Source organism: Miscanthus floridulus, chromosome 12 (assembly GCF_019320115.1).
Source record: "Miscanthus floridulus cultivar M001 chromosome 12, ASM1932011v1, whole genome shotgun sequence".
NCBI classification, from domain to species: domain Eukaryota; kingdom Viridiplantae; phylum Streptophyta; class Magnoliopsida; order Poales; family Poaceae; genus Miscanthus; species Miscanthus floridulus.
The window spans coordinates 68,342,200-68,355,249 of NC_089591.1; the positions used below are offsets into that span (position 1 = coordinate 68,342,200).

The window sequence follows — 13,050 nt, forward strand, 5'->3', positions numbered from 1 at the left end:
ACGCAGCCGCGGGGCCCACGGGCACGGGCTCACCAGACCTGCCGCCGCGGCCGTGGCCGCACACGCACGTTCCCCTCAACGCCTCGTCCGTGCCCGGAGACACGACGCCGGCGGTTGGGCGCTTTCCATGGCTCGCGAACGGCGCCTTCCCCTCTCTCGGGGCGTGTTTGGATCAAAACCTGGTAGAAGATGCCTGACCTGTAGCGTGACTAGATGCTGCCTGTGCGGTATTTGGATGCAGCCCTGGTGAGCTGTCTGTTCCAGGCATCAGCCTCTAGGCTCGGGCGCACGAAAACGGTCGCCTGGGGTGCGGCTGCTGGCTTGCCTAGACTAATCACCCGTTTAATCACTTGTTGCCTTATTTACTGTTATTCTTTGTATTAGCTGGTACTGTGTACACGAAATTCCACGAAAAAAAACATATATCTTTTCTGTTCTCTACTAATAAACCTACACTAGCATCGTGTATACAATGTAATTATAATTATCTTTGTTCCTCGTACATCTTTCCTTGTAACATTTTTTAAATAGCTAGGAAAACTATTAAATTTATTTGTAATTTCAAATATATTGTTAATTGATAAAATATGTGGATGGTTTTATTTATTTATTGTTTGTACATTCTAACACTAACCGTGTATGTTTTAAAATGGTATTATATCTTTCATTAGCATTCCATATACAAGCTTCCAACTAAACACAACATCTTCTACCTTAACTGACTAGACAGATTTTATTAAATTTTTAGATAAATTTTAAGCAACACTTTTTATCAGACAAGTACACATGCTTCCATCCAAAAAAAAATACCTCCGTCTCACCCCACGCGCGGGTCCGTCCGCCAGCTCCAGCCCCCAAGTCCTCTCAACCCGGAGGAGCCCACCAGCGCGCACCCAGCTGGGTCGCCCCGACCCGACCCGACCCCGAGTCCAGTGTACCTGTCCGCTTCCTCGCCGTCGCCGAAACCAAGGCAACTCTGGCGGGGGACGGAGAGGAAGGCCGCTGCCGACCTTCGTCTCACCCTCGCCTCACCTTCCCCCACCCGCAAAAATCCAAATGCCACGCCGCGATTAATTAAGCGCGCACCGGACCGGACACATCCATCGACCAAAACAGCGGCTCCTTTCCCTGCGGCCGCACGCATCGCTCGCGTCGCCGGTGTCGCCGTCGCCACTCGCACGCACTCACTGACCGCCAGGCTGAGGCCAATCCAAACCGGGACCAATCCAGACGAACGCACGGACGGCACCAGCTGCTGCGTGCGTTCGCTTTCCCCGAAACGTGACCCGAGCTGCAGAGAGAGAGAAAGGACAAGGGAGGAGAAGCCGCCATGATGCAGCAGCAGTTGCTGGAGCTGCCCTCCTAGTCGTCCCCGTTAAATCCCTGCTCGCCCAGTCACGAGCACCCGCCCGCCCCCGGTGCCCGACCCCGACCCAACCCAGATCAGAGATTACGTTTGTGGCGTTGGCGTTTCCGTGAGGCGAGGCGGGCGAAGGGCGAAGGGCGAAGGGCGAAGGCGACCGTCCGGAGCTAGCTTCATGCGCCAGGGGCGGCGGCCTCACCCCGTCGTTTGATGGGCAACGCATGCGGCGGCTCTCTTAGATCCAAGTACCTGCACAGCTTCAAGCACGCCGCGTCGCAGCGCCACGACTCCGAGTACAGCGCCAGCAGCGCCGTCGCCGCCGCCGACGACTCGCCCAGGAAGCAGCCCACGCCGCCCGCCACCACGGACGCCCACGCGCCGGCGCCGGCCGCGCCCGCCGCCGCAGCAGCCATGAGGCGCGGCGGGGCGGGCGCGACGCCCGACCTCGGGTCCGTGCTCGGCCACCCCACCCCCAACCTCCGCGACCTCTACGCGCTCGGCAGGAAGCTCGGGCAGGGGCAGTTCGGCACCACCTACCTCTGCACCGAGCTCGCCACGGGGGTCGACTACGCCTGCAAGTCCATCTCCAAGCGCAAGCTCATCACCAAGGAGGACATCGACGACGTGCGCCGCGAGATCCAGATCATGCACCACCTCTCGGGCCACAAGAACGTCGTCGCTATCAAGGGCGCGTACGAGGACCAGGTCTACGTCCACATCGTCATGGAGCTCTGCGCCGGAGGCGAGCTCTTCGACCGGATCATACAGCGCGGGCACTACAGCGAGCGCAAGGCCGCCGAGCTCACCAGGATCATCGTCGGGGTCGTCGAGGCCTGCCACTCGCTCGGGGTCATGCACCGGGACCTCAAGCCCGAGAACTTCCTGCTCGCCAACAAGGACGATGACCTCTCGCTCAAGGCCATCGATTTCGGACTCTCTGTCTTCTTCAAGCCTGGTAAGCTGCTGCTGCAGAATCGCAAACTTCTTTTGAGTTCTTCCCATTGTGACATATTGTGCTGTTTTAGTCAACGGCTGAAACTTGTGCACGGGATGTGTTACTAATCGGTAGCTCGTACAGTTGTGCTTGCGTTAGCTCTGTTTTATTCATGTTCGTAGTCGTAGGAAATGAAATGGATGATTGCAGGTGAAATTCTGTAACAGCAGCTTTTTTGGAGTCATCATGCAACTGAAATTTGGCAACAGAAGGGGTTGAAAAGTACTAGTAAATAGTCGGTATTGATTGTTATGTGATGAAAGCTAACGTTGCAATAGCTTAGTTTCACAGGAAATAAATGCAGCTTGCTACTTGCCATTCAAGATTAGTGGCAAACACTAATTAATGAGTTTAGTGCCCTAACCTGCTAGGCCCGAAATGCAAGTTCAGCAGGGTGCATTTCTTAGCTGAGTGGCAGTTGAATTACTGGATCTGATGGAAGCTGCCTATTATTCTAATAATAGTGCAATAGTACACAGAACCTTTTTCGCTCCAACTTGTAACCAATTAGGCATGCTATCTGCATCCTTGACACTTTTCGCTTTTCTTGTTCTGTTCTTTCAGGTCAAGTTTTCACCGATGTTGTTGGTAGCCCATATTATGTAGCTCCAGAAGTTTTGCTGAAAAGTTATGGACCAGCAGCTGATGTATGGACAGCTGGTATCATTCTGTACATTCTACTAAGTGGTGTGCCTCCATTTTGGGCAGGTATGTCCGTATAGTATTTTGGTATGTTTGCCTTAAGTTCTTTAGGATCTTTAACTTTATCCCTTTTGACCACGATGCTAACATTTTAATGAATACAATGCAGAAACACAACAAGGAATATTTGATGCTGTATTGAAAGGTGTCATTGATTTTGATTCTGATCCGTGGCCCGTCATATCTGATAGTGCAAAAGATCTTATAAGACGAATGCTGAATCCTCGCTGCTGCCGAGCGCTTAACAGCACACGAAGTTCTATGTTAGTTTCTTTCACCACTTTATACTATTGATTTGTTATTTCTCTAACACCGCAACTGCATCCATTCACCTGATGTATTTGCAATTGTTGGATAAAAAGATGACACTTGAACTTGTGCACAGGCCATCCATGGATTCGTGATCATGGAGTGGCTCCTGACCGTCCACTGGATCCAGCTGTCTTATCTCGCATTAAGCAATTCTCTGCAATGAATAAGTTGAAGAAAATGGCTTTACGAGTAAGTGCAGTTCTTTTAGGCATGATTTATATGAACTTTGATTCGCAGGTTCAGAAGATAGCACCCCAATAGTTCTTAGCTAATATTCCTTATTTGATTGGACCCTTATTACCTAGTATCGACCAGGAGAGTTGTGTTACATTTTAGATTGCTTGCTTGTGCAACGCTGAACTAATTGACTATATGTGTTCATTCTAATAGGTAATAGCTGAGAGCCTATCAGAAGAGGAAATCGCGGGGTTGAAGGAAATGTTCCAGACCATGGACACTGACAACAGTGGTGCAATTACTTATGATGAGCTAAAAGAAGGATTGAGAAAATATGGCTCCACACTAAAGGACACTGAGATTCGTGACCTTATGGAAGCAGTAAGTTAGCTGAAACCTTTTGGTATGCTTGTTTGTATTTTTAGCTTCAACGACCTGGGTCCTGAAGCTATACATTAAGGGCGTACCCCGTGTAGAGAGCTCCCGCTCCGTGCGGGGTCTGGGGAAGGGTGTTAGTGGCAAGCCTTACCCTCGCCTATGCAATGCGAGGAGACCGCGACTCGAACCCGGGACCTTCCTGAAGCTATACATTAAGAATCATAAATATTTGGCTTCATTAAGAATCTAGGCTACAAAGTCAATCAGTTACTTGTTGCAATTTCAACTTATGTATGACCATTTCTCATTACATATTTATGATTAGGATGAGAGCAGTAGACAGCATGGGGTACAACTAATATTTCCTCATCTTAAAGCAGCCACCATTTTATGTCTTATAAATCTGCGCTTATGTGCTACATGACGTGTATGCGTGTTTTTTTACTTCAGTGGTCTAGCAACTATGCATATTTAATTTAGAGGCTGATAAATTGAGCATCACACTTGGCTCACTTCTTATGCCAGAGGCTTTGTAAAAGAGAAGTTATAACACATTGTACCAAAAAACTTACTGTGTTTCTTTTCTTTTGTTTAGGCTGATATTGACAACAGTGGAACAATTGACTATATAGAATTCATTGCTGCAACTTTGCATCTCAATAAGCTGGAGCGCGAGGAACATCTCTGTGGCAGCCTTTTCATATTTCGACAAAGATGGTAGTGGCTATATCACAGTGGATGAACTACAAGCAAGCTTGCAAAGAGCATAACATGCCAGATGCTTTTCTTGATGATGTCATCAAAGAAGTTGATCAAGGACAATGTAAGTCTTACTTTAATTAGGCCACATGCATAAAAGTTATAGAATGGCATATCTTGTTTATTTCTTACTCACCTTCGTTAAACCTATATGAAATGTACAACCAATGCAAGTAGTGTGATGCAATGAAAACACGTACAACTTGCCAATAAGGAAGGACGGACACATTTTATTGATCAACATAGTTCATTTGATGCTCAATCAATCAATGTGGCCAATGCTTTCAAGTGTAAGGTTATCTCCCTAAGTGTGGGCGCAGCCAGCAAGGGATCAAACACTGGTAGCACCCCAAAAAACGCTCCTCTCTGGTGACCCCAAGAAATAGTGGCAAAGCACCACCCAGTGGTAACAATGCGGGCCTATAGGGGTAGTGGCAGTGGTCGTTTGGCCCTCGTAGATGCAGCCCTATAGGGGTGAAACTGGAGTTCGTGGCTCTCTCTCAATCAGTTTGCCGCCATGGGGTGGTCTTTCCTCACCTGCAAAATTTTCATTAATCAATGGTTATGGTTCTGTTAGTAATGAAGCAAAGTTAATGCCGTTGACACGTGTAGTCTAACCTTGCTCTTTTTTTTTGCCAGGATGGCCGCATTGACTATGGAGAGTTTGTTGCCATGATGACCAAGGGCAATATGGGAGTTGGTCGAAGAACAATGAGAAACAGCTTGAATATCAGCATGAGGGACGCACCTGGTGCATTCTGAGACTTAACACGATGTACAGCTTGTGGCTTAGCTACTTCCTCTGTCTTGCTGCCCTACGAAAACCTTCTGCAATTTTTCAAGATGTTGTCAAGTGTCTGTGTGGCTGTGTTTTTCTGGGGATTCTGATTGAACTCTTGTGATTGATTCCATGAAATGCATAACAAGATGTCCATGTCACGCATGAACCCGGAATTGTAAATGATGCTGCTGCCCCTTGACTCTCAGAAACACTAATGTTCAGTGAACTAGCTCGCCATGTATGTCTCCAGTCTCCCTTGATTGATGACATCCATTCTTGGATGCACGGCTGTATCTCAATGCAATGCGTTGCTCCGTTTGTATGAAACTGTACTTAATGTACTGTTTTCCCGATACTTGCCATGATGTAAGTATGATCTGGCGGTCTGGCCGCCTTTGTTTAGGCTGGGGCGAATCTATAGATATTATGGATAAGGAATGACGGAAAAAAGATAACATCAAGATATTCTATGATGCTGTCCTCAACCAATGTCAACAAAAAGAACTACGCACGAATCCATGGTCACCACTCACCAGTAATCCCCGCAAGAGCAGGAACCACCATTGAAGTGGTGGAATCGCACGGCATCTCGAATCACGAACTCACGACCAGTCACCTGAGGATATCAGCTTGATCACAGTGTGGCAGTCGCCGCAAATGCGCAGATTCTTCATGATGTGGATCGGCATCCAGGCGGGCAAGCTCATGAGCCCGAAGGCTACAGCTAGCTTCTCAGCTGTGGTGAATCTCGGAGCGCGGGAGAGTCAGTCCTCACAGTACCCGAGGCGCGCGATCCTCTCCATGAGCTCATCCAGCTTCTTCCTGAATGGCGATCACCTGGGGATGGCTCACGTCATCCGCTTTAAAGACATGGACCTTGTTGTTAACCTCCATCCAGCTATATCCCGGGTTCTTTTTTATCCCCTTGTCCCTCATCAGCTTCCTTATCTGTGCAGAATCATCAGATTTCCCAGCATCGGCATAGATCTTCGCCATAAGCATGTAGCTCCCAGAATCAGGCGAGTCCAAGCTCAAACACATGTTTCGCTGCAAGTTCAGCGAGCTCATTGTTGCCATGTATCTTGCAGGCGCTAAGAAGAGCTCCCCAAACCTCAGCGGTTGGTTTCATGGGCATCTCAGTCAATGAGATCCTTGGCTTCCGTCAGGTGCCCTGCACGGCCAAGAAGGTCTACCATGCATGAGAAATGCTCCAAACCTGGAGATATGTTATGGACCTCTCTTCATCATATCAAAATAAGATTTCCCCTCCTGCACGAGTCCGGAGTGGCTACAGCCTGACAGAACTGCAACATAGCTTATGTAGTCTGGCTTTGCACCTCTTTTCAGTATGTCATCAAAGATCTCTATGGCTTGCTTTCCCATGCCATGCTGTGAATAACCAGTGATCATGGCATTCCAAGATACAATATCCTTCACCTGTTCAGGAAGTCAAATACTTTTCGAGCTTCTAAAATCCTTCCGCTACTTGGAATACATTGTTATAACTGCATTCGCAACAGAGGTGTCTAAAATGAGACCAGCCTTTACAGTACGACCAATAATTTGATCTCCAAGTTTGTTTGCACCTAAATCTGCACAGCCTTTGAACAATGTGACATAGGTAACCCAGTCAGGTCTAACATCCTTCTCACTTAGCATTAACCTTATACATCCTGAGGCCATCTTCCTCAGCTCCATGCTGTATATATGCTCCCAACATAGCATTCCATGTAATTACATTCTTTGTCGACATGCCATCAAAGAACTCTCGAGCTTTTGTGATGTTCCCTACTTGAGAATGTGCAGTGATCATGCTTGTCCATGATACAATGTCCTTTTCATTCATAAATCTGAATATAGATTCAGCACTATGGAGATTGTCGCACTTTGCATACATGGAGATGAGAGAATTGGAGACAACGACAGCTTGAATCTGCCCACTTTTCAGACAAAGTGAATGTAGTTGCCTCCCAAGGTACAAATCCATCCTGCTGCAGCAGCCACTTATAAGAGTTGCCAATGCGAACTGATCAAGTGTCATCAACTCAGCTCTCATCTGGTTGAACAATTCAACAGATTCAGTGAAACACCCATACTGCAAGAATCCCGAGATGAGAACTGTCCAAGCCACGTTGTTACGATCATGTAAAGAGTTGAACACCCTGCTTAGCTTCCTTGAAACAGCCACATTTTGCATACAGTTCAACAAGAGCACTAGCGACATATGGATCAATGTGGGGTAGGTTCCGAATCACCTGAGCATGAAGTTGCTTACCCCATCCTAAAGAAGATAATCTAGCACACACAGTAAGAGAACTAGTGTATGTTGTTGAATCAAGGCGGACCCCTTTGCTTTGCATGTCCACAACCATATCAAGGGCTTCTCTGACTCGGCCACTCTGAGACAATGCTGATACCATCATGTTCCATGAAACAACATCACGTTCAGGCATGCTATCAAAAAGCTCAAGGGCATGGTCAACACCATATGTCTTGACATATCCCACTAGCATACTGTTCCGACAGAATATAGTGGGTTCTTTAATGCGAACAAACAACCTTGAAGCTAAATCCACAGTTCCACATCTCACAAACATGTCGACAAGGGCAGCTGCTACATCACTATCATCCTGGGAACCGAACTTCTGAACCATCCCAAACAGCTGCAGCGCCAAACTGTGCTGTCCAAGGGCACCACAAGACTTCATGGCATAAGCGAATGTGAATGCATTTGGTGACGAATCACCACTTCGGTGCATGGACACAAAGCTTTCCAAAGAAGCCAAGTACTGTCGGCTCTGAAAGTATCCGGACATGAGCGTGTTCCACGAGGCCACGTCTCTCGCGGGCATTCTACCGAACAGCTCCACGGCATCGCTCAGTCGTCCGAGCTTGGCGTACCCATTCAGCATGACGTTGTGGGTGATGACGTTGGGGTGGGCGATGTCCGTCAGAAGCAGGCGGCGGGCGTCGGGGAGGGCTCCGCAGGAGAGGTAGGCGTGGAGGAGCGTGTTCTGTAGGAAGACGGCGGACGCGAGGCCCACGGCAACGAGGCGGCCGTGCAGCGCGCGGGCGCCGGTGAGCGCGCCGCGTGCACCGCACGAACGCAGCGCGTCGGCAAACGCCTGCGTGACCGCCATGTGGGAGGCAACCGCCGGAGGAGGAGGCGGCGGTGGCGGCCATGGGGACGCCACCATTCAAACGATTGCGGCCTTGCGCTATGCTATGCGTGCTCCCAGAAGAAGCGAAATCGCATGGTCCAATTCGGCCCATGAAATTTGGTTGCGGGTTGCCGGGTTGGAGAAACACAAGCACCGAAAATACGCCATCTCAAAATGAAAGCGTAACATATTTAGGGTGGACTATTTCACCCCTAAAGTATAAAACCGGATTTTCTACCCCTAAACTTTCTAAAACCGATCAAATAACCCCCAAACGGTTTTAACGATGGTTTGCTACAGTAACTGTGGTTTCATTTTTTTTTTATTTATTTCTGCTGAATCTTTGAAAAATCATAGTAAATCATAAAATGAAAAATCTAATTTTATTGGACTCCACATAAGTAGATCTACACAGTGAATATATAATATGGTATATTTTAGTACAAAGTTTTTAATGTAGCTTTAGATTTATGTTTTTCTGTAATTAAATGGAATAATTCATAGCTGTAGTTTTTATGGTCCAATTGTGATAAATTTTTTATGGTGGACTAATTATTGTATGCTTGAACTGTAGTAAAAATTCCATACACATTAGATCATGTATAACTTAGTTATAAATTTATTTAGGTTTATACTTGTTAAACCTATGCTTTATCTATAACTAAGTTATAAATGATCTAACGAATATAAAAATTTTACTACAGTTCAAACATACAATAATTAGCCTATCATAAAAATTATCTAAAGCTACAACAAAACTTTGTATTAAAATATACCATATTATATGTTCGCTGAGTAGATCTACTCATATAGAATCCAACAAAATTAGATTTTTTATTTTATAATTTTTCTGTGATTTACTATGATTTTTTTTAAAATCAGCAGAAATAAATAAAAAGAAAAAAATAAAATTACCGTCATTGTATCAAAACTATCGTCGTTTGGGTTATTTGACCGGTTTCAGAAAGTTAAATAATTTGAGGTGAAGCAGTCCACGCGATGAATAGTTTGGGTCGTGTAGACTTTTTTCCGTCTTCCTTGTCTCTCGTACTCGCGCGTGGAGTCTCCGAACTTCCCATTCGGCAGCGAGGAAACCAAAGCCGGGGAACTTCTGATCCGGTGTTAGGGGACAGTGGTTTGGCGCGAGGCCATGGAGGGATCCCTGGAGGCGCGGCCCGGTGTCCTCCTCGTCGGCGCGCCGGGCGTCGGCAAGCGAACCATCCTCTCCCGTGAGATCTCGCTGTCCTCCTTTCCTTATGTTTGGGTTTCCTTCTCCCGATTTGAATGCGAAACATCGAGTGGGTAGAGTTGTTGAACTATTTAGGATCTGAATCAGATGTGTTCGCGTCGTGAGCAGGAGGAGAAGATCCCGTGGTCCACCTGTGATTTGATTTTTTTTTAGTGGACCAAGTAAAACGGGTGTTGATTCGGAGTAGATAGAGAAGAGAAGACACAAGATGACAAGCTTGTACTGTTTTAGCTGACAAATTAACGCTTCTAGTTTCAACCATTACCTTGATAATTGATGAATTCGTTGGGCTGTGGAGTAGATATAGATATTTAAGTTTACGTGCTTTGCTAAAATAAGATATTACTCTGATATTCCAAATTTTACTGTTCATAATATTTATATGTGGTTGTGCTTATTATTTCCTGACCATTTTCATTTCACCATGAACTTCAGGGTTGCTTGCAGCGGAAATACCTGACGTGCATGACTTATCATCCGGTGTGCTGTGTCAGGGGTATGTAATAGCATCTTGTCAAATTACATTTTTGTCTGTGAGAAATGTCAAATACTCCTACTTATATAGAAGTAGAAAGCATTGTTTTCAGTTAAATCTTCTTCTAACACATGATATAATTTATTTTGCTACTGATTGCCATGCAGGTGGACAATTGAAACAAAGTATTATTCAGCTGATCTTTCCATCTGGACAGCAAATCTTGGTGAAGAATTTTCTCTTGGTTCCCTCCCTCATCTAGACCGGCTGGCGGCCCTCGTTATGGTCTTTGATATGAATGATGTCCGTACTGAACCTGTGTTCTCATTCAACCTTATTGTGCTTTCTGTCTTAGCGTTTAAAGATTCTGAACCTTATAATTTTCAGAGTTCAATTTTTTATCCTCAGTGCTACAGTAGGGTAACAGCCTTAACTAATTATGCAGGAATCCACCTTGCTTACTCTGCAAAGCTGGGCTGCCAATGTTGATATCCAGAGGTTTGAGGTCTTGTTATGCATTGGAAATAAAGCAGATCTTGTACCTGGTCATAGCGCACATATAGAATATAGGAGGCGTATGCTAATGCTTGGGGAGTCAAGTTCTGATCCACACCCTGATTATTTCGATTTTGGGATAAATGAAAGTGAGGGTTGTAGCTTGTTATCTGAGGAAGAGCCATGCATAGAGATCAGAAACTCTACTGCAAAGTGGTGCATTGAGCAGAACATAGAATATATTGAGGCCTGTGCTTCCAATGCTGACTTTGATAAGTGTAAGTTGTCTCCTCGGTTGTAAACCTGTAACTGTTAAAGTTTTTTCTCCTCAAGTTTCTACACTTTGCCATTAGGCTTTTCTTATTTCCAGTAATCAATCTATTACCATGAGCTCTAAATTGAGCATCAATTAATTATTTTATACCCAATGAAAACTTATATCTTTTATGGACTCCAATAGAAGAAGGATTATATCCTATAGGAGCCGTGGTTTTTTCTATCTGAATTGATGTTTATTCAAACTAACAGGTCTATCAGTGGATGGTGATAGCCAAGGCTTAGAGCGACTCTTTGGAGCTCTTTCTGCACATATGTGGCCTGAAATGATTCTGAAATCTGGAAACAGAATAACTGCCCCATCCTTGGTTGAAAAAGAAGGTAGTTAAATGCCATAAATGAGTAAATTGGAACTGATGATTGCTGATCTGTGCCTTACTTATTCTGCACTATTGAAAAACTATGGGACGGCATGGCATGCTTAGAAAGTTTCTATATTAAGTAATTTCAGCTGTTAGAATTTGCTGTCCATCTTTTACATGAAATGTGTTGTGAAATCTTTGCACCAGTAAACTACTTTAAATTATTGAATATAAAATAATGCACTACATGTCCCTGATTATTCATTTTCATTCCGACAGAATCTACGGATGATGAATCCAACTATGATTTTGAGTACGAGGTCCTGTCCCATGGATCTGATGACCAGTGGGAATTTGTTGGCGAGACAAGTACATCCAGAAGCTTTGAGAGATCAAATGAGGCTGATGGGACGCAGGATCACACACATCAAGTTGTGAAGGCCGGTACTGACTCTTCAGCATCCAACCCTCTCCCGAGTGCCATGTCCACAGAAACTGCTGAAGAAAATACTGTAACTCGGACCAACAAAACCGACAATAGTGATCATGTGGACACGACCACAGCATATAGCACTGATGATCATCAAAGTGATCTTCCAGAGGCTAACCATCTTTTTGAGGACGAGCATTATGGTCTGGATGACCTGGAGAAAATCATGTCGGAGATTGGTAACATGCGATCAAACCTAAGGCTCATGCCTGACTTCCAAAGGAGGGAGATGGCTGCAAAGCTAGCCATGAAAATGGCAGCCATGTTTGGTGGTGATGAAGAATAGGCATTAGAGGATATCTAAGGCAATTCATGTAATTCCACCTTACTGCTGATTCCCAGACAGGGTTGCAGATGATGGAAAGATGGTTTTGTACAAGCCGATGAGCCTCTCGGCATGACGGCACGGCACCTAGGGCCTTTCTCATGATAATGTCTTTTTCTTTGGTGAAAATTTTGTGCCTATTGGGCGTTCTATATAGCCTTGGAAGATGTATTATTATGAACTTTAACTCCCTTGAATCCTTCAGTGGAAAACTTTCTGAACTATGTTATGGTGCAATAGGAAAATGATGGAATTGTAGAACCGCAGACAAAAAAAAAGATAACTTTACAAGTTATTGTATTTCCAAACTTCAGCGGATGAAAAACAGAGTGCATAGTTTGCATTTTAAATACCTCTGATAGAGGAAATACGTCAGGCGGGGTGGACTACATCCAGTGAATGAGGAGTATCTGTATTGATTTATTCTGCACAGAGTACTCAGTTCGATGTCAAGTAGAGGGGATGAAATGTGTGTCCGTCTTTGTCCCCGGTCTAAGTTCTAGTCTCAGGCTCCGGGTATATGGTTACAAACATGCAGCCCCTGACAATCAACGATAGTGTTGCTTAGCTATTTACAATCACATCCGACTGATGGGTTCACTATTGAGATAAGTGTGATTCCTGTGCTGGAATTGTCCCCTGCTTAGTCGAAACCGTGCAAATGGCAGTGCAGCGCAGGCGCAGCACATCGATTAACACCTCAGTCGTGTTTGTCCTAGGAGTCGGTTATGGCATTAGTGAAGCTACCCAG

General features: G+C 45.5%; 1 protein-coding gene and 2 pseudogenes across 1 annotated transcript; 2 read left to right on the top strand and 1 right to left on the bottom strand.

Annotated features, from left to right (window-relative positions):
* The first annotated feature begins 1,029 nt into the window (after positions 1–1,029).
* On the top strand, positions 1,030–5,518 carry LOC136497164 (calcium-dependent protein kinase 13-like; annotated as a pseudogene).
* A 328-nt stretch (positions 5,519–5,846) lies between these two features.
* Positions 5,847–8,886, bottom strand: LOC136498408 (putative pentatricopeptide repeat-containing protein At3g11460, mitochondrial; annotated as a pseudogene).
* A 477-nt stretch (positions 8,887–9,363) lies between these two features.
* Positions 9,364–13,035, top strand: LOC136497165 (uncharacterized). The gene is made up of 6 exons (XM_066492955.1): positions 9,364–9,856; positions 10,312–10,372; positions 10,519–10,654; positions 10,797–11,124; positions 11,375–11,503; positions 11,764–13,035. Exons 1-6 carry the CDS (start codon positions 9,778–9,780, stop codon positions 12,258–12,260), a joined length of 1,230 nt encoding a protein of 409 aa, XP_066349052.1. The 5' UTR covers positions 9,364–9,777; the 3' UTR covers positions 12,261–13,035.
* Positions 13,036–13,050: the final 15 nt, after the last annotated feature.

Bases quoted from the DNA above. Each gene is read 5' to 3' on its own strand.
- LOC136497165 (XM_066492955.1), top strand. From the start codon at position 9,778: ATGGAGGGATCCCTGGAGGCGCGGCCCGGTGTCCTCCTCGTCGGCGCG. The intron at 9,857-10,311 runs GTGAGATCTCGC...CATGAACTTCAG, and splicing joins CAAGCGAACCATCCTCTCCC to GGTTGCTTGCAGCGGAAATA. The intron at 10,373-10,518 runs GTATGTAATAGC...ATTGCCATGCAG, and splicing joins TCCGGTGTGCTGTGTCAGGG to GTGGACAATTGAAACAAAGT.